This window comes from Eulemur rufifrons, chromosome 17, assembly GCF_041146395.1.
Source record: "Eulemur rufifrons isolate Redbay chromosome 17, OSU_ERuf_1, whole genome shotgun sequence".
Taxonomy (NCBI): domain Eukaryota; kingdom Metazoa; phylum Chordata; class Mammalia; order Primates; family Lemuridae; genus Eulemur; species Eulemur rufifrons.
In genome coordinates this window covers 6,187,158-6,208,055 of record NC_090999.1, presented here as the reverse complement: position 1 = coordinate 6,208,055, position 20,898 = coordinate 6,187,158, and the positions used below count along the sequence as shown (strand labels likewise).

The window sequence follows — 20,898 nt, the reverse complement described above, 5'->3', positions numbered from 1 at the left end:
TAGGGCAGGGGTCAGCGTGGCTGGCTTGTGAATGAAGTGCGATTCCCGGGGGAGGAGGTCTGTGTGGCTGGCTTCATGGTTAACAGAAGGGGGTTCTGTGTTGGCTTGGACCTGACACATCGAAAAACCAAGTGCAAGAGAAGAGTTTACCCTTAGACCCTAGTTGATTCGGCCTCTACGCTGGATGGCTGCTTGGTGAGAGTGGATGGCACGGTGACGCTGCTCTGGGGGCCTGTTGGGTGTCAGGCATGGGTGTGAGCACTTGGCGTCGTGCCTGCCGCAGAGCCAGCACATTCTGAGGGTTTACAGGCACTTTCATTCTCCTTCCTGTATTATCTTGATCATTGCGGATCCGTTTTGGTGTGGAGCTGTGATAATAATCCACCTGCGGCCTTCCCAGAGTGGACTGGTGTGGGTGCCCCAAACCTCCTCGCTCTTAACACAACTAAATTACACCTAAAATGCCTCTAACAAGTGGTACTGTATTTTTAAACACATCACTTAATGAAATTTTATGTGTTAAGTCTCAGGTCAGGAGGATAAGAAAACATGGACTATTTCATGTGGCTACTCTCTAGACTGGAGGTTTAGAGCAACCTCTGGTTTGCAGACCATAGTCATAACTCCTTTTGCAAGAGTGAAAATCATGCTTTTAATTTTATAACCTAGAAAAATGAGCACTCATGCTTCCATTGTTCATCACAATGCTCTGCCTGGGCAGGGTTATGGATCACTGAGTAGACGTGCCTCTGACTCCCCATTTTCCTCTCCATTCCACCCCCCACCTTCATACTGAGGGGCTCTTGCTCCTACAAAAGCTGTACTCTTGCCTTGTCTTGGTTTGCAGTCCCTCCGCTTTTTTCTCTGCCCTACCTGAACATTTTGGCCCAGGAGAGCATTCTAGAATCCCTTACATTCTTAGCGACCCCAACCTTTGGCATGCTCTGAGGTTCTTAGTCCTGGTGAGTCCCACGTTATGCCCCTTATCTTATATCCACTCCACACCAGCTGCTTATCAATGCATGCTGCTGGTTCCCCTGCAAATTCATACATGCATAGAGAGCTGGGTATGCAGTTGGCACTCAGTAAATATTGGATGAATGAGACACTCTGAACTCAACTGGACCTTTGGGCTTCTAGTCGGGTTTAATCATATTGGGTCAATGCCTATAAAATTCATCCAACATTTTTCTACTCTTTAATTTAAAAATTCCATCATCGCTTCTTTCTCCTACCTGTCCATTTGCTTTGACTCAAAAATACAGACTGTGAAATTTGATGCACCCCCAAATTAATGCTTTCTCCACCTTGAAATCTCACCATAGATTCATGTGCATGCCTCTTTCTGCTCTGCTTTCTTTACTGGGACCTCAATAGCTTCTCACCTCAGTTTTTCCTAATCTTGTTCCATCTCCTCCCCTATTCAATGTACAATCTCTTCTTCACTCATTACTTCTTAGAAAAGAAGCCACATTTAATTATCTGTTTCCTCTATCCTAAAATTTTCCTAACCTTTATCTTTTAGTGCTTACCTGATTTCACTAAATTTTCTTTGGTCACTTAATGTTAAAGGTGGCCACACATGTTCTGTTCCACTTCCCTCCATGCAGTTCCTTCCTGGTTCTTTGCTGTATGGATTCTGTTTCCTCTTCTGCTGAGCTTGTCCACTGACTGTTGACTAAAGCCAGTGGTCTTTGCTCTGCCTCGTCAGGGTGCAATCAGCCAGTCCTCATTCTTAAAGGTGTAGCTTCTGTGCTCCACCCTCACTTGATCTCCTTCCCTTGATACTCCTGTCCCTGTTCTCTACTGTCACCTTAGTGTACTCATTTTTTTAATCACTACCTCGCGTAATAATAAACATCTCTCTTTAGGTTTTTTTAACAGTCACACTTCCCCTGGGTGAACGTCAGCCACATCCAGGATTTCAACCATTCCAAACACTATAAGCTACCTCTGAATGCTTTTGTTCCTGAGCACCCAAACTGGCTCTTCAACAGTTTGCTGCATTTCCCTAAATATTCATTCAGCGTCTTAAACTTAACATGCACGAAACTAAACGATCCTGTTCTCATCTAAACAAAATTATCCTATTCGAACGAATGGCACCACTGTCCTTGAAGTCACTTATATTATCTGTCTTGAGTCCATCTGTGCCTCTTTGCTCTGTGTTCCCCAAATTTAGCAGATTAGAACAGCAACTGTTTTATTATATTTTATATTTTTGAGGGGTCAGGAATTTGGGCAGGGCTCAGCCTGGTGATTCTTTTGCTCTCGTGATGCTTACTGAAGTCACTCAGTGGGTTTCAGCTTGGCTCACACATTCGGTGTCTCAGCAGGATTGGATGGGTCAGGGGCTGGGTGCAGCATGACCTGCCAACCACGGCATCTCAATGTGGTCTCTCTAGCTTATTGACGCAGGAAGTCTCAGGGAAGTTGGGACTCTGACCTTGTGTCTCCATGTCCCAAAGAACATATTTAAAGAGACAAAAGTAGCAACTACCAGTCACATAGAGCTCGGACTTGGAAACTAGCACAGCATCTCTTTCCTTGCATTTGATTGAGCAAAGCAGTAACAGAGCCAAGCCAGATTCCAAGCTGGGAACATAGACCTACTTCTCAATGGGAGGAGCATCAGAATCTGTGGGCATCTTTAATTTGCCGCACTTCTCTTTACCTGCATTCTTTGTGTGCTGTGTTCACCTTTTTCTTCACAGTGACACCACCCTGAAGTCACAGCTTCATTTATTTCCCCTTTGAACAATTGCAGTAGTTTCAAATTAACTTCTCCACCTCTGTGCTCTTCTCTACCCAATTTCCTATGTACGCTATTGTGAGAATGAGCTTAATATTCATAAGGTCTTCTAATATTATTAATAATTTACTGTGGTACCTGTGGCCTAAAAGTAAAAACCTCATACCTTAGTGTAGTTTGCCGCCTAAATGACACTACTTCCCTTTCTATTTCCTGGGGTCTGGATCGAGCACAGTAAACCATTCCCCAAACATTCTGAAGACCCCTCGCTCTTGCCCCTCCAATGTGCCTTTCCATCCTCTTCCCTGGGGATGGAACAGCCTTCCTGAAACCTCTCTCTGTTGGAATCCTCTGTATCCTCCAGTATTAAACTTCTCCACGGACCCGTCCTTGAGTAGCAGTAGTACTCTCCTGGAACTCCCACGGCACTCTTGTTCTTTTTAAGGTTTGCTAGCAGCTTGGATTATGGTTATTTTTACAAGCCTATCTTGTTTTAATGCTTGTTAATCTTTTAAATTGTTCATAATCTTTAAAGTCTCGCTGCTCCCAGCACAGGACTTTCATTTCACCCAGTAGGTGCTCAATATAGATTTTATTTGATTCGCATTTGATCTCTAGCCAGAAATTTTGCTAGCGGACCATCTATAAATTTAACAAATTTAACAAGGTTAAATTTACCAAATATGGATAATTTTAAGAGTTTGGTAGCATAATATTAATCAGATTATTAATAAAAGATGATGGTCATAGCCTTATTAAAAATAGGTCTTTTGGATGTCAAAAATGAATGGGCAGGGATCTGTAGGGTTTCCATATATAGATCTGTGTTTGCACAAGGGGGTAGGAGAATTGTCCAAGGGGAAACCGATAGATGATCACAACTATTAATCTGCATTTTTTAGGAGTGACTGTGATGACTCAGTGGAGCTTAAGCTTGAACATTTCTCCTTTTATAATAAATGGGCTATCTAATAAAATTATTGGCAGAAAGAGAGGCCTGTATTGAGACAGGCACATGCACACACACACATACACACACATACAGAAATATTACCTAGAAAAGGATGTTGGTCTAATCTCTCTAAACTCTCATTTGTTCCTACAAACTCAGTGATGGAGCTTTTCCAAAGGACCACCCACTCAAGAGCCTGAACTCACGGTCACCCAACTGCTCCCTTTTGTGTGTTGTAGGCACTTTCCACACATGAGGGGAAGACGAGCTTCTGTTTAGAAGACAAGCACCCAGAGTCGGAGGCCCCCTGCCCACCATGAAGGGGCCCTGCGTCCTTGTGTGGCTGCTCTCAAGCCTGGGGCTGTGCAGACTGGCCCACCCGGAGACACAGGGCGCGACTCAGTGTCAGCGAGCTGAGCACCCGGTCATTTCCTATAAAGGTAAGGAGAGGCGTCCTCTGATTGCAAAGCCACTGTTTGATAGCACATGCTGTGTGTAGTGATGGAGGGTAGACGTTGTTTAAAATAAAGGCAAAACTATAAAATTGTCTATTGTAAGAATTTCATATCCAGAAACGGATCACTGCCTCAAGAAGGATCTATGACAGGGATGCATGACCACTGGTGGAAAATCCCATTATTTCAGCCCATCTTTATTTAACAGGGGCTGCAGGTCTCCTGTGCATTTGTACCAGGGCATAAAAATGTGACCCACATAAATGACAACAAAACCAAGTAAAACAAAAAGTTCTGCACTTTAGCATTTTCCTTCAAAGCCTCAGTTGTGTCACGAAACTTAGACCTTTGTTAAGCATTGTATAGCGGCAGAATTGGTTGAATGTCTCAATTACTTTCACACAGTGGTAGGATTCGTTAATTAATCTGTATGTCCACTCATTGACTCTTTCATTCACAGAGCTGTCTTTAGCTGAGGTCCTTCACACCCCAGGTGCTGGGAGCATTTCGATGGGGAAACAAGTAGTCTTTGTCCCATCCTCAGGGAGCTTACAGGTATATTATCAGCCTAAATATGATTAACCAGACATTGTATTCTAGTAATTCATGCAACAAGTAGTTTTCTATTTTGTTATTTTTAAACTTTGTATCATAAAAACCTTCAAATACATATGGAGACTGAAAGAATAGTCTAAGGAACACCCAGCGCCACATTTATCAATTCATGGCCCATCAGGTTTTCATTTACATCCCCAGCCGCACTCCGTGACACAACCAACCAATTGTTTTGAAGCAAATTGAAGAAATCATATTATTTTATCACATTTCAGTTTATAACTCTCAAAGATAAGGAATTCACAATACCATACAAATGAACAAAACCCCAAACAACGGAATGATTTCATAAAATCATGAAATGTCCACTGAGTATTCAGAGATCATTGATGGTCTCATGACTACTTAGGCATTTTTTTTATTAACAGTTATTTCCAATCGGATCAAAATGAAGTTGAAACATTGCAGTTGGCTGGCATATTTTTTTGTCTCTTAATCTTTTATTGTTTTTGTTTTTGTTGTTCTCTTTGCAAAGTAATTTTTGTAGAAACCGAGCTCCTGGTCCTGTGGAGTTTCCCACAGTCTGGATTTTGTCCATTGCATCCTGTTTGTGTGGCTCAAATGTTCCTCTTTCCCAAGTGTCCCTGTAAATTCCTAGTGACATCAAGAGGGCTGATTAGATTCAGGTTCATATTGCTTTATCCTGACTGTGTCATGGCCGGTACTGCGCTCTTCCGTTGGGAGGCAGAGAATGCTCAGGTGGGAGATTATCGGTCATTGGGGATTGCTGCCTACATCTACTGATTGACTCATGGGTGCAAAACTGGGATTTTCTAATTTTGTTTTCTTCATTTAATGGTTGGGATACATTTATATAAACTTTCCTTCATCAACTATTTGAATATCCTGAAAGTATGGCTCATATAGGAAAGGCAAAATAAATGCTTTCCCTTCCCTACTACAAGATTTTTTTTTTAAAGAGACTAATAAGGTGGTTCTCTAACTTCCAACTGGTCATCCATTGGTCAGCCAAAGGGGATGAATAAGATACTGCTTTTTTCTTCCTTTGATTGTTAGACTCATTATTAATACATGAATGTCAACACATTTGATGTATTTTAATCTATGTAGCTTTTGTCCCTCTAGATGGTGACAGTGTGGCATTTCAACCCCGGGGGAGCCTCTTGAGGACAGCTCCTGAGTTCTGACACCACCTGAGGCACCACTGAGAGCCTTTGTACTCCCTGGGTTAACAGGATGTTCCTACTCCTTTCACCCATTGCCTTCCCTCGATCTGAGAATCACCCATGTCTGGCTGCTGTGAGCACTGGACATGTTAGGTCTTTTTACTAGATAGTGCTAAGAAAAACATTTTAAAGAATAAAATACACCATAAGCTTCTCCTGGTACTTCCAACTCATCTGCAGGACTCCTGGGTTTTTTCCTCTCTCATCTTCTGTCTCTGTGTGTTTCTCCCGTGCGAAGAGTCCTGAGTCTCTGCTGGTCTGTCTCATTCCTCTGCCTTTTCCCGCAGTGCACATTCAGCTGTTTCAGAATAACAGTTCTGTGCAGCCCTAGTTGTTTTTGATTATTGAAAATCCCTTTCAGATTATATTTTTTCTCTTCTTTTGGTCCTCGGGGTATATATTTTATTGGGGAATTCAAGCAAAATTACTGCTTTAAAATCACTTGAAATAATTTCCTTCTGTGTGGTTATGGCACCAACCCAAAACCCAGTTAATTTCATTCATTTAATTTTGCTTTTGAGTTTTAGAGATTCTTATAATTTACACAAAGTTATTATGTAGTGTTTCAAAGTCAAGTTATTGAAAGAAGGGGTGTTCAGAGGACTCTAGCTTTGCTCCCTGTTTTCTTTACCACGCTCCCTCTCTCTCTGCACTTATATAACCGTTACTTCTATTTCATGGTTTAGGCTGCTTTTCTAACATAAACAAAGTAATACACATACATATATATGCAAATATATATCCATATTCTCCTTTTTCAGATAAAAGTGACGCATATACATATAAACTTGCCTCTATGCAGTGATTTGTAGCATAATAATATATTCCGGAGCCTCCTCTGTAGAAAAATAGTGAGATTTATGTCATTCTTTTTTTGTAGCCACCTGTACCCCACCATGTGATGAACTCTAGTCTATGCAACAATTTTCTATCGAGGGATGCTTAGGTTATTTTATGCCATTTGTGACCAGGGATAGTGTTTCAATGAGTAGTACCTCCAACAAACATCATTTAATATTTTTGCAAGGGTACCATTGAAAGAGACTCCTAGAATTGGGATTTCTGGGTCCAATGGCAAATGCATAGGTGGTTTTGCTACATGTTGTCTGATTCCCTTTCATGAAGGTTGCACCATTTTGCCTTCTCATTATGCCGGGTGTGAGCAACTATTTCCCTCCAGCCATTCCTGCAGAGTGGGCCATCAGGGTTTGGGGTCTGGGCCAAACTCATAGTTCATAAGTGGTATCTCAGTGTATTTTTAACTTGTATTTTTAAATTTAGAGTGAACAGTCAATGAACAATTAATAGGAACCTATTACATACAGGATCTGTGCTAAATATTGAGGTGATTGAGGCAAAAAGCATATAGTCCCTGTTAAAGGGGTTTAGACTATTTTAGGGATATGAGCCAGAAGGGCCATTGCACTACGTTCTGCCAAGGGCCCTAATGTGTCTGTGTTGGGTGCCATGGAGCCCAGGAGAGGGGCTCTGGGCAGACTCCTGGGCTGTAGGATGGTAGTTCAGGAGCATTTCTAGAGTGAGGCCATGTCAAATGTTCTTAGAAGGTGTTTATGAAACTCATGAAGGGAGAGGTGTTCCTGGGAGAGGAAAAGAGGGAGTGATAAGCCCTGAAGTGAGGGAGAGGGCATCGAGGGAGAGGGCATCGCGCGTCCCGGCAAGTGTCAGGCACAGTAAGGCCTGATGTCTTACTCTAAGTTACGAGGAGGAGGTGGAGGGGATGAGTCCCATGTGCTAGTGGCTGGCAGGGGTTCCGTAATGCATGGCATTGGAAGGCACCTCAAGTTCTCCCTCTATCTGGAGGATGGAAAATGCTGCAGGGAGGGCCCATTCTGAGGCTGCTACTGTGATCCAAGGGAGGAGGAAGGAGGGACTGAAGCGGAGGGGGTAGAGGGGAGCAGAAATGTGGATTCTAGAAATTTGAAAGGGGTGCTGTGGATGATTTCATGGGCGTAGACCATGGAGGAGGAAGCACCGAGTGCTTCCCTGTGTTCTTGCATGTTGATTCCATCTAGAGTCAGGAAGAGAAAGCAGATGTGAAAGACGCAATGATTTTAGATGGAAAAGGTTGAGTTCCTGGGAGCCATCAGATGGGATTATCTAGTTGAGACGAAGGCTTCATGGCAGCCAAGAAAGGGGAGATTCTCAAGGAGGAGGGGGCCGTCTGAGTATCCAGTGATGTGGAGTGTTCAACGTAGGAGTGGGCCAGGAGATGGAGTGACAGACTTGTCCCATGTGCTTGGAACTTTCCTGGCTTTAGCCCTGAAAGTCCTATGTTCTGGGAAAACCAGGACAGTTTGTCACCCTCCCAGAAGCTCTGTCATCAGTGAGGTATCAGTATCTTGGTGCTGCTGTAACAAATGACTGCATGCTGGGTGTCTTGGAGCAACATAAATGTCTTGTCTCAGTGTTCTGGAGGCCAGAAGTCCAAAACCAAGGTGTGGGCAGGGCCAGGCTCTCCCCGAGAGCTCTAGGGAAGAGTCCTTCTTTGCTTTCTCCTGGCTTCTCGTGGTTGTCTGCAGTCCTTGGCATTCCCTGGTGTGTCGATGCAGCACTTGAATCTCTCAGTCTGTAGTCCACGGTGTCCTCCCCGGGTGTCCATATCATTTTGTCTCCCCCTCTTTTTATAAAGACATGAGTCATATCGGATTTAGGGCTAACTCGAGTCCAGTATGACCTCTTCTTAAACGATTTATCTGCAAAAGTGCTATTTCCAAATACTGTCGCATCCACAGTTACCTGCGGTTAAGACTTCAATATATCTTTTTGTGGGACACAGTTCAATCCATATAAAGCAGCATTTATCAGAGCAGTTTGGGGGCCATGTTGGGGGAAGAAACAAAATGGTGATGGGTGGGGAATACGTGTAAGGTAAAGAACTAGATATACAAGAAGAGAAGTATCCTCTCAGCCAGGCAGGGGCATGAGGACAGGGGACAGTTTTTAAAAGAGCATATTTAATCGTCCTTAAATGGTGATGGGAAGAGCAGGTGAAGGAAGCGGCTGAGTAGAGAAGAGAGAGGGAGAGATAATTGGTTCAGCAAAATCCTGGGGCTGTAGGAGGGGATAGGATGCTGGGAACAGGTGGGGTTAGGTGTAGGAAGCCGACTCCACCTCCAGTGGGCCTGGAGGGAGGGAGACCAGGGCACCCAGGATGTGGGACAGTTAGTGGGTGGGGGCAGAAGGGAGGGAAGTTCCTGGAGACCTCTGTCGTGCCTGAGGAGGAGGAGGAGGCAGGCCACTGGCTGGGAGGATGGGGGCTTTAGGAAGGAAGTTCTCTGAAGAAGGGCTAAGACTGTTGATCAAACACACACACACACACACACACACACACACACACAGGATTCCCTTGGATGTTCAGAGCCCATCCTGGCCTTGGAATGGCTCATGTTACAGCAGAGCAGGTGGCCACTGTTCATCCACATCCAAACTCTTTTTTGTAAGGCAGGATTCTACAAGAAAGTTTGAGAAAGTAGAATGAAACACTGATGGGGGAAATAAAGGAAGAACTGGGTACTCTTGACTTTTAAAATCCTGATTTCCGTGCACATGTAAAATGTCATAATTTAGCAGAGGACACTGGAGGCATGAGAGATTGCTACTGATGTGGACTGGATGCCAATGTAACACCTTCGTGCAACTTAGCATGTTTTGTCAAAGTCTCGGTCTGATTTACCTGGCTAGGCAGAAGATGCTGGCAGGATCTTTTTTTTTTTTCCAGCTTCAGTAAAATATTTGCCTCCATGAGCTCCTCCTGTCTAGCGGAGTTCATTGCACAACACTTGCTAACAGCTTGCTGTGTTTGCAAGGTTACTCCCTTGACTGCGTGTTCTGGAATATTTATCCCTGAATGTGCAGTGGCTGCTAAAACACCCTGACCCATTACAGATGCACCATTCAAACTTATGTCCTTGTCATTTGCTTAAATGTCTGTTCCAATGAAGAGGGAAGAAATAGTGACCCTTCAAGACAGCATGTTTCTCAGCATGCTTATGGAGTCTCATAACCGTCTCTGAAATCAGTTTTAAATGTTTAATGTCTACTTAAGGCGATAGTGCCGTATTTTGCTTTTGTTTGTTTATTGATTAAAGTTTACTCAGCATGCTGGCTATTTAGAGAGCATGTTCCTGTTATAGGGATGGGTTTATGGGGAGCAATTTCACATTACATACAGAGAAAGATCACTGGGGGGCGGGGGTGAGTCATGCCATACTCAGGCTTCCTTTACCTTGGAGCCTTAATGTCACAATAATTTGGAGGCCTTTCTTCAGGGTCTCAGCTGGTGGCATTTCCTGTTCATGCCTAAGTTTGAGTAACGGCGCTATGGATTTGCAGTCCCCAGTCTCTGGGGTCTTTATCTTTAACTCCTTGGTGTTCCCGTAGAGTGTCTTCCTACTCTTGAGTTTACTGATTGGCCTGAAAGTTGTTTTGAAACTATGGAAGAACTGTATGGACTCTTGGTAGAGATTAGCACCACTTGGCCCCAAGGGCTTGGGAAGGGCATCGAGAGCATTGCAATGGCTATTCCAGCTTGGGCCACCACTGGGGCTGGGCTGGGAGGTCGCTGTTGGCGCTCTGCTGCCTTCCCGAGGGACCCTGGGTTTAAACAGCTGCCTTTATCCCCACATGCAGTTTTATGTGATTAAAAGAGTCATGGCTGAAAGTGTCCCGTTAGGATTTTAAACTTGGGACTCTATTCTCATACCCTGGTTCAAATGATTATTTTTCATGGATGCTATATTTTTCTTTTGAATTGTGTAAGTGTGTTATGTTACATTTATGTGTGTGTTAGATGCATTGCTTTGTTAAATGCTGACAATAAAAATATATGACGTGTTTTGTAACTCTGAGTTGGCTCTTTTTCACTTTATCTTACTGCAAGGCCCAGCCCCTCTCACACTCTGAGAGACTCTCTTTCTGCCACTCTCCATGGTGGCCGTGTGCATATTTCCTGTTGTCCTGAGAACTGCCATTCCTACCTGTTCTCCTGCTGCTTGCTACTGTCCCCTTGATGTCTGTGCTGTCCCTTGGAGTGCTGGCATTGCTCAGCCTGCCACCTGTTTCTTTTGGAGCTGCAGAAGGCAGAACCTGGACAGGGTCAAGGCACAGAAAACAGTGCCCCCTTAGATAGAGCATAAGGACAGGGTGCTGGAAGGGCCCAAGAGTCGTTTCTGGGCCAGGCTGCATGTATGTCTCATGGCTGTGCATGCCTGTCCCACGGTGCTTTGTTTTTTCTCTGGGTTTTGGCTGTCTGGTGTCTAACGCCCCAAGCACTCAAGTGGAATCATGGCCCTGGCAGAATTTCACCTCTTCTTTAGTATCCAGAACCCTCATTGCCACAGGAGGGGCAACATACAGTAGATTATTTCTAGAATCCCTGTAAGATTTCGGAGTCTTTGAATATACAAACCACGGGTAAAATTGCTTCCAGTATTTCCTTCTGTTCACCTACTCTCAGATCTGCCATTTTGACCTTTACAAATCACAAATGTGTGTTATTGAACATGCGTTTCCTACTTTCTCCAGGGAGGAGTTAAGGAAATTTATTTTAATTAAAAATGGATAGCATGAAATTACTTTTAATATTTAATTTTAATACTTTCATATGAATCTGATTAAAATATAGCAAGATGTCACTAACTGTTGAAAACTGTCTTGAACTCAACACTTTTCTCTGTAAACTAAAATTTACATAAACCAAGTGTGATTCTCTCTTGTTTCATAACAGGATGTGAGTTATCCAATAAAGAGTTTACTTGGGGAGGAAAAGTGTTGTTATGGATCTTTAAAAAGTCCTTTGTTCCATAATTTGTCTTTTTGTGCTCAGACATATGATTGAATTTTTCATATAATATAATGTCAAAACCACGTGGGCAAAATATTTGAACCTATTTGCAAAGGAAGCAACTAAGGTATAAGCACACTGCCTGTTTTTACATTTAAAACTACATTTGGGGAAATATTTATGATTTTAAAGTATATTGCTAGTTTTCTGTCTGGAGAAATGGAATATTAAGTAAAAAACACAACTTTTCAAGCCCATAATATAGGCATATACTGATTATCCATGAGGGCACAGAGGTGTTAGAAGAAAATGTGGCATAGAACCACTATATGTTATTAATAGGGTGAATTGGTTCTGGTACCTAGATTGGGCTTTTATGTTATTGATTTTTGGCTGAAGAGAGCTAAGAGGGTCTGTTGTGTGTTTTTTATAAATAATGATTAGGCTCTGATGAAAATGATTTATTGAATTTTGAAAATTATTAATAACTTTCATATTACTTTTGCATTCTAGGTAGGGCCACTAATGATATAATTTATGAGACTGGACATCTATATTTTATTTTCAGATAAAATTTTTCAATTGTTTTTTGGTTGATTTGTATCGATAGAGAAATCCTTTTTAATATTTTAAGCATTCAAATGGATTGCTTTATAAGTGAAATAGTGCAATATGATTGAATTAAAACTGGGAATAAGAATTTGTAAAGTTATTGTCAGGATTCTGATTTACAACAGTCATTTCATTGGGCCTCAAATGGTATGTTATTGTATTTTATTTATCTTTAAACACATTATGGTCTTTCTAAGCATTAAATGGGCAATTCATCCATTTCTCAGACTGAAGGTAGATAAAAAGCCTTATCTTTATTTTATGTATGAAGGAAGAGTTGGAGAGTAAATAGAGGGTGAGTAAGGTTTTAATTAGGCCATATTTCTATTGGATTATGTCCTCTTGTCTTCCCCTAACTTCAGAGCAAGGTAAGCAGCTGTGGAAGCATTTGCGAGACAAAGCTCACGGAACCCTAGCAGACAGCGGGGCTGAAATTTCAGTTACCAACATGACAGAGAAAAGACTACATTGAGGTTTCTAAATTTCATTCAATTTGTCTTTTACTTAAATCAACATTTAAATATTTTTTTTTTCTGAATCTTTTTTAGCATTGAGTGAAGAAGGGCGAGAAAGTAGACTCTGGCTTGAGAAGGAATTATTCTTTAATTTCTCTTTGGTTCTCTGGAGTCCCTCACGTGACTCATGGGCAAGTCTAATCACATGTGTTGCACTGGGCAGGAAGCTTCCATAGTCATCCCCCATGCTGACTCTCCAAGATGAACAGATTCCTCCAATCCCAGCTATGGCAAAGTCTGGATAATGCAATCTGACCATTCCCACCTGAAAATACCTCTGGGCAGTGTGTTAGATGGGCTGCAAACCCGTTAACTAAAATCAATGAAGCGAGACCCTGACGCTGGGAACCGCTGAGCAGGCGGCTCCTGGTAGCCCTCAGAAGGTGTTTAAGGACTGTCATTCTCACTTGTAGTTTGATTTTTATATGACTTGATTCTCTGGCCTCAGAGTCCAGAGCATTTTAGCTTCTGCTTATTTGATGATAAAAGAAGAGGTCCTGTTCATTAATAATTTAATGAATATTTATTGAGTGCATATTATGTGCCAGAAGTTGTTTTAGTCACTGGAATTACCCCAACAAACAAAACAGATACAAATCTTCACCCACAGTGAGTTTATGTTCTATTAGGGGAGCCAGGCAATAGCAAGACACTATGTCCTGAAGTGAGTTCCATAGTGCTAAGGGCCGAGGAATCATATAAGGCAGGAAATGGGTTACGTGAAGGGAAGGGTTTGCAATTTTCATTGGGACAACCAGGTGTGCCTGACATTTACCTGTTGCCTATAAGCTCCAACACTGCCTTCTTTTGCAGGGCTCTGCAGGACAATGTTGGAAGACTTACACTGCAAAAACTAACTAAGACAATGTGGTAATTGCACAAGGAAAATTATAAGATAATGCAACAAAAAGCAGCGATTAGAAATTTTGACAGTTAATTTTCAATGAAGATTCCTTGGTAATTCAATGAGGAAATGGTAGTATTTTCAACAAATGGTGCTGGAAAAATTGGACATCTTTTTGCAAAAAGTGAACCCTAAATGTTGCTTCACATAGTATACAAAAATTAAGTGATAATAGATCTTAGACCTAAAGTTCAGAGAAAAATTATAAAACCTCTGGAAGAAATATGAGAAAAAAAAATTCCAAATCATTGGGTTAGGAAGGATTTCTTAGCTAGGATACAAAAAGCAAATAATAAATTGTGAACTCCCTGCTCACTGGCCCTTTGGTATCAAGGTGATATTGGCTTTGTAGGATGATTTGGGGAGGATATCATCCTTCTCAATGTTGTGAAATAATTTGTCAGTATAGGTATGAGCTCTTCTTTGTAGGTTTGGTAAAATTCAGATGTGAACCCATCTGGTCTGGGACATTTTTTGCTGGGAGATTTTTAATAGCTGCTCCAATTTCTGTGCTTGATATTGGTCTGTTCAAGAATTCTATTTCCTCCTGATTGAGCTTACGGAGGTTGTGTGTTTCTAAGAATTTGTCCATTTCCTCCAAAATTAATTCATGCAAATCAGTGGCATTCATGTACTCCAATAACAGTCAAGCTGAAAATCAAATCAAAGATGCAACACCTTTCCTAATAGCATCAAAGAAAATTAAATATTTAGGAATATATTTAATGAAGGAGGTGAGAGACATATATAGGAAGAACTATGAAATGCTGAGAAAAGAAATTGTAGAAGATTTAAACAGATGGAAATCCCTACCATGCTCATGGATTGGCAGAATCAATATTGTTAAAATGTCCATACTACCTAAAGTGATCTACAGAATTAATGTAATCCCTATCAAAATACCATCATCATTCTTTACAGATGCAGAAAAAATAATTCTATACTTCGTTCAGAACCTGAGAAGACCTCGTATAGCCAAAGCAATCTTAAGCAAAAAGAACACATTGGGAGACATCAGTCTGCCAGATTTCAAACTTTACTACAAGGCTATAGTAATCAAAACAGCATGGTACTGGCACAAGGACAGAGTTATAGACCTATGGAATAGGATGGAGAATCCAGATATAAAACTATCCTCATACTGTCATCTAATCTTCGACAAAGCAGACACTATTCATTGGGTGCCAGTCAGGTGGGGGTGGGGGTGGGGTAAATCCACAACTAATGGAATGGGAGCGCACTGTTTGGGGAAGGGCACGCTTGTAGCCCTGGCTTGGGTGAGGCAAAGGCATTACATGCAACCAAAATGTTTGTACCCCCATAATATCCCGAATTAAAAAAAAATAGAAAAATCTAAAAAATAGTGATCCATGTAACCCAAAATACTTGTACCCCCGTGATACTTTGCAATAAAATGAATAGTAATACTTTGCACAAGAACACAATAAAAAATTCTTCCAGCTATTAAAAAAAGAGAAAGAAAATGGACCAGCAAGCCAGAAACTGTGTGAAAATAGCTGCAATACATCTATATACTAAACGTGTTTTGTCTATCATGTATAAAGATACTCTTACCAGTTAATTATAATGGAAATGTCCAATTTTTAATAAATGGGCTGGAGATTTAGACAGTTTACATATACTAACATCAAGTAGGGAGGGCACCTCCACACACAGCGCTAAGTGACTAAAGTTAGAAAGACTGAGAATACCAAGTGTTGGCAAGGAGGTAGTATTAACAGGATTTCTTAGGTTTTATTGTTAATAATGCAAGATGGTGCAGCCACTTCGGAAAGCATGTTATTTCTTTAAAACTTAAAACATACACTTACCATAAGTCCCAGCAAACACACTCCTAGGTATTTGCCCCAGATTAATGAAATTTTGAACAATGTTTACAGAAAAGTTTTATGCACGTGTTCACAGCAGCTTCATTCTTGATAGCCAAAAACTGAACAGAGTCCAGATGTTCATCAATGGAAATGAACAGTTTAATTATGTAAAATGTAGTACTGTTGGGCAATAAAGAGAAAACAACCTACTTACACAGACAACAGACTAGATGAATCTTAAAATTATTATTCTAAGTAAAAGATTCCTGATACAAATGACTGCATATACTGGATTATTTCATTATGTGTAGAAGACAAAACCGTAGTAACAGAATACCTATTATTGTTTGCCTGAGTACAGGGTGAGGGAAGGGATTGACTGCAAAGGTGCAGTCATGTGAGAGAACATGTGAGCTGATGCAGATATTTTGTATCATGCTAAGGTAGTGGTGACAGGTTGTATACATTTGTTAAAAGTCATTAAATTTTACGTTGAAATGAGTAAATATCTTCTATCTAAATTTTAACTCAATGAAGTAATTTAAAAAATTATGTAAGTCCCTGCTGTAATGAAGCAGCATAGACTTGTCGAGAATGTGAAATCCACACTGCTTAACAAACAGCCCATCTGATGAAATACACTGCTGTATTTCCTTGGCACTAAGGCCAAGCATTATGTGAGAATTTTACAATGAGAAAGAACACTGTGAATAATGTGTTACATAACAGTTAATAAAATTTACGTATGTATGTGTGTGTGTACGTGTACCAGCAGAGCTGAAGTCCAAGATAATCAGTGTTTAATGAAAACCCATCACATAGACTGTATCATAAGTAAAGTTTTTCTCCCAAAGTTATTTGAAGGGCTAAGAACTCTATAGTTCAGGTTAACTTGGTATTAAGAAAGGTAGTTTATTATATAGAGCATTTCTTTCCCCAATACTAACCCCACTCAAAGGTATTCTTTGGAGGAAAATACTTCTGACTTATGTGTGCTTTCAAAAGGTGGCATCACATCTGAGAATTGTTGATTCATATGATATTTTTGAATTTAAGTGATAGTATTTCCTGGAATTAGTAGCTATTAAAACCATAGAGAGGAAATGAGAGAGGTACATATTTAGCCACAGTACCTTTGGTGGTGAGGCACACAATTATTCTTTTTCCTTTTAAAGGCCAATTTTCTGTAGGTGGCCCCTCCTTTCTTCCTTTTCCTACAATTTGAAATGGAGCAATAAGAGGACTCATGGGTTTAAAGCAGTGCTTTCCAGCGGAACTTTCAATGATGAAGGAAATACTCATTTTCTATGCTAACTAATATGGTAGCCATTAGCCATGTGTAGCTGTTGAGGACTGAAATGTTGCTGCTAAAGTAATGAATTTTTAATTTTATTTAGTTTTAATTCATTAAATTAAACTGTAGGCATCTATTGTTGGTGTCTACCATATCAAATAGCACAATTATAGACCTTTGGCTTCCAGAGCTACTTAATACATATTAATGCAGGCTGTTCCTCCACTCAGATGCTCTTATACCCTGGCCTCCTCTCTGAATCAGTTGTTTGGAAAGTATCATGGTTCACATTTAAAGAATGCAGGACTAGCAACAGGAAAACTGTGTAATTCACAGTGTTTGGGTTCCCTAACTAGATATAAAGAGATAATCAGTGCAGGGCTGGTTCAGAAGCTTAACAGTGTCCCTGAGATCCAAGCACTGTCATTTTGCTCCGTCATCTTTATGGAGTTGGCTCTTGCTTTGGTTTTCATTTCATGTTTGGACGACTGCTGGCAGCATTCGGAGGCAGACAGCGGTGGGAGGCTGGAGGGTAACCAGCCTGTTTACTCATCTGCTTCATATCAGAAGTCAACAACAAAAGCACAATCTTATGTGTGAGCTGTGTGCGGAATTGTGTAGATGAAGTGGTCGGAGCTTTGTCGCTGGCTGCCTTGAGGTGTCAGTGGAAAGCGGATGTCTGGGAGGAGAGAGGGGAAACAATCGCCATATAACTCCTAAGGCCAGCAGGCCTGGGACCAGGGCGAAGTGAGTGAGGAACTCACTTCTGGTGCAATATTTAAAGGGTGCCAAAACACCCAGTAGTCAGGATAAATAATATACTAATACAGTATTTAAAAAAATAATACGAGTACAAAAAAAATCCATGATGAACACCTATCTAGGTTTTTAAGAAAAACAGGATCAGGACAGCCTCCTTCCGAGCTCTATTGAAACTCTGATATCTTTATTTGAAATGTTGATAGTTTGCTCACCATGGGCTTTTTATGCATTAATTTAGATCTTTAAAATACTATGTTTTACCTCGATTACTGAGATTTTTTTTTTTAATTTTGCACTCTAAATGAGGTCTTTACTAGCCTTGCTCTTGCCCTAGTCCTGGTTGTTTAACAAAACCATGTTCTGTTAGCAAGAAAGACGATTCTAGGGCAGCCAACCTTGTTTCCACAGCTGTGTAGTTGGTTCTGTGTATTTTCTGGTGTATCTGCCCACGAATACTCATAAATGTGTGTCTGTACGTGTGTTTCATGGAATATGTCTGTCTCTCCCTTTATAAAACCCTGGTGGATAAGTAGAGTATACACTCTACCCCATGCATGGAGGCTCTTTCCGAACAATGAGTATTTGATGCATGTTTTAGTGAATAACTGACCATGTACTCTCTCTCTCTCTCTCTCTTTTTTTTTTTAAATTCAGGATATTATGGGGGTATCTCTTAACTAGAAACAGAAAACTTAACCTAAGCAGATTATTCCCAGCCAAATCTGAGATAACCAAAAGAAAAGCAATGTTTTCTCATTTTTATATTTTCTCAGATTTTAAAAGAAATATTATTGAATGACTTGAAATTCAAAAGACGATTCATGAAAAGGTTGGGAGAATACAATTATCTGTTGGTGCTTTTTATCCTTTTTGAGATGGACAATGGGAATTTGACTCTCTTTGAGAATGGCTAAATGTGTTCTCACAGACTCATGTTATAAAATTGTGGAGATTTTAATTAAGCAATAGGGAAGTTGGTACAAAATAATCTACCCTTCCTGTGAGTTTAATCTCACCATATCTTCGGTCTGACTGAATACTATTTGATGTTGATAAGCTGTTTATTTGAAACTGCTTAAGCTTTTTTTTTCCCCTCAAGGGGCATGACAAAAGCAAGCCAGCTCTCATTGAGAAAGCTTTAAAATTCTATTAGGATGTTCCTTGTGAATACAAGTGATGCTTCTTCAGTGAAAATTTTATATGAAAAAAATTTCATCTAGACCTGCGTGGGCTGACTAATATAGATATGTAGTGGGAATTACATTTCAGGGCTATAAAATAAGTTTGTATTAAGGGCCGAATGCATTATTCACACCATTTATAAGATATAACTTCTACACTCTCAAAGGTGTCTGCACGAAATTGTTCAACGTCTGCTCTGATTTAATTCAGATTTTAAAAGCTCTTGAGGGCAATCTTTGGAATTTAGGGGAAAAAAGGGAAGAACATATGGAAATAATAAATTTACATAGTTGGTTCTTAAAGATGCCTGATATGAGAAAATTTAACTTAGGAGTAAAAAGAAAGAGTGGGAAGATTATAGTGAACTTTGCATGTGTTTATCATTACTATTCTTATTTAAGACTTCCCCTTCCTTCTGAGCCAAACTTGAGCACCCTGGTTTTTTTTAGCAACCTTTTTTTAAAGCAACCAATGACATACTGTGTTTCTCCCAGCTACATCCTGCCTCTTTGCCTGCCTACTTCCATATGCTCCCTTTTTTCTGGCCACTTGTGATGCCTTTTTACTTTATGTTTCTTTGATTTAGCCATGCCAGTGCATGAATTAAAAATAGGTTTTCCTGCAACTGAGCAACTGACCCTTTGCAGCTCTGTATCATTTGCCCAGAGTCAGAGTGGGATAATATTCCATTTTGGGTATGTTTTGTAATTCTCAAAGCCTCTGGTTTCCTTTACCTCCATAACCATGTGAAGCTTCAATTGCTATCACCAAGAATTTAACACTCCAAGTGAGAGAAGGATATCTCCCAAAGGATGTGTAATTCTATTATGCAGCAACAACTCTTTCTATGACTTCAGGCCAAGTGAAAACATTTGCTAGTGCTGGAGCTATTTTTCAGCCAATCCCACCTTGTGACCTTCTAGAACTTCTCTCATTTTGGCAATTTGCGTTTGACCTACTCCTGCCCTACCATATAATTGTGACCTCCCTTTCCTACTGCAGTAGGTGGGGGTAGCAGCCCTTCGCTGTTTTAAAGCGCAGATCTCTCACGTGACCACATCTGTCTCCCTGCTGTTTTTTTTTTTTTTTTTTTTTTAATCATCGGTAGAACATTAACTGGCCAGTGTGCATGGGCAGGGCAGGGACCATCTTCAGATGGAATAAAACAGAGAAGATAATATCAGTATTTTGCAATGATTTCCTGTGTGCTATATTTGTTCACTCATAGATTAGAAGGACTTATGCCTTTTATAGTCTGAGACCAGGCTCCTCTGGCCACATAACCACACAAAATAATGTCCGAAGAACCTAGTGTAGTTATAAGATATCATGAAAAATTCTGCTCTTATGAAATGCACTTTAGAGTCCTGGAATCTTTAATGAATGGGTTTTTCTAACCATATTAAAAGAAATAAAAACTCAAAACTAAGAAAATGAGACGCATTCACAAATATCATGCTGAGATAAGGAGGCTGTCTCTGAGTCCTCCTTGGGGCTTAGAGGAGGTGCTGAATGGTCCCAGGCAGCTGTCATTCCTCCTGGGCATTTACAGTTAGATGTTTTGGCACATAAAAATGAAGCACGGAGTTGTGGACTAAAGAGTTTCTGCTTTAACTTCAGCTCCTAACCATTGAAATCATCTCACATTTGATATTTATCTAGCTACGAGCAGACTACAGTGATTAGGGAGAGTGTGGGCTGGGTCCCAAACCCATGGGGCAAGTCAATTTACTTTGTGTTCACTTGAATTTTTATGTTCTTCTTTTTTGGATATAATTAATGGGTAAATGAGATTTGCCTTCGTTGTTTAAATTCTATTTTTGGATGGCAGATGTAAAATAGAAAGGAGGGGCTTAAAACTACCTATCTTTTCCCTTAAGATTTAAGACATTAATATTTATCAACATGAAAATGTTGGAATAGCAGTCAAACTAATTTTCCCTGTCCATTTGGGGTAGTATTACTAGTTACTCTGGAATTCTTGTAAAAACATAAAGTAGATGGTTATTATGTAAGATTTCCAGCAAAACAGT

At 40.5% G+C, this 20,898-nt stretch overlaps 1 protein-coding gene across 1 annotated transcript in view; it reads left to right on the top strand.

Annotated features, from left to right (window-relative positions):
• The window catches only part of SEMA5A (semaphorin 5A), a 320,883-nt gene that overhangs the window by 46,993 nt on the left and 252,992 nt on the right, over positions 1-20,898 (top strand). The window contains exon 2 of the mRNA XM_069492176.1: positions 3,944-4,144. Coding sequence (XP_069348277.1) covers positions 4,021-4,144 — 124 coding nt within the window. The 5' untranslated portion in view covers positions 3,944-4,020. The remainder of the gene's footprint in view (positions 1-3,943; positions 4,145-20,898) is intronic.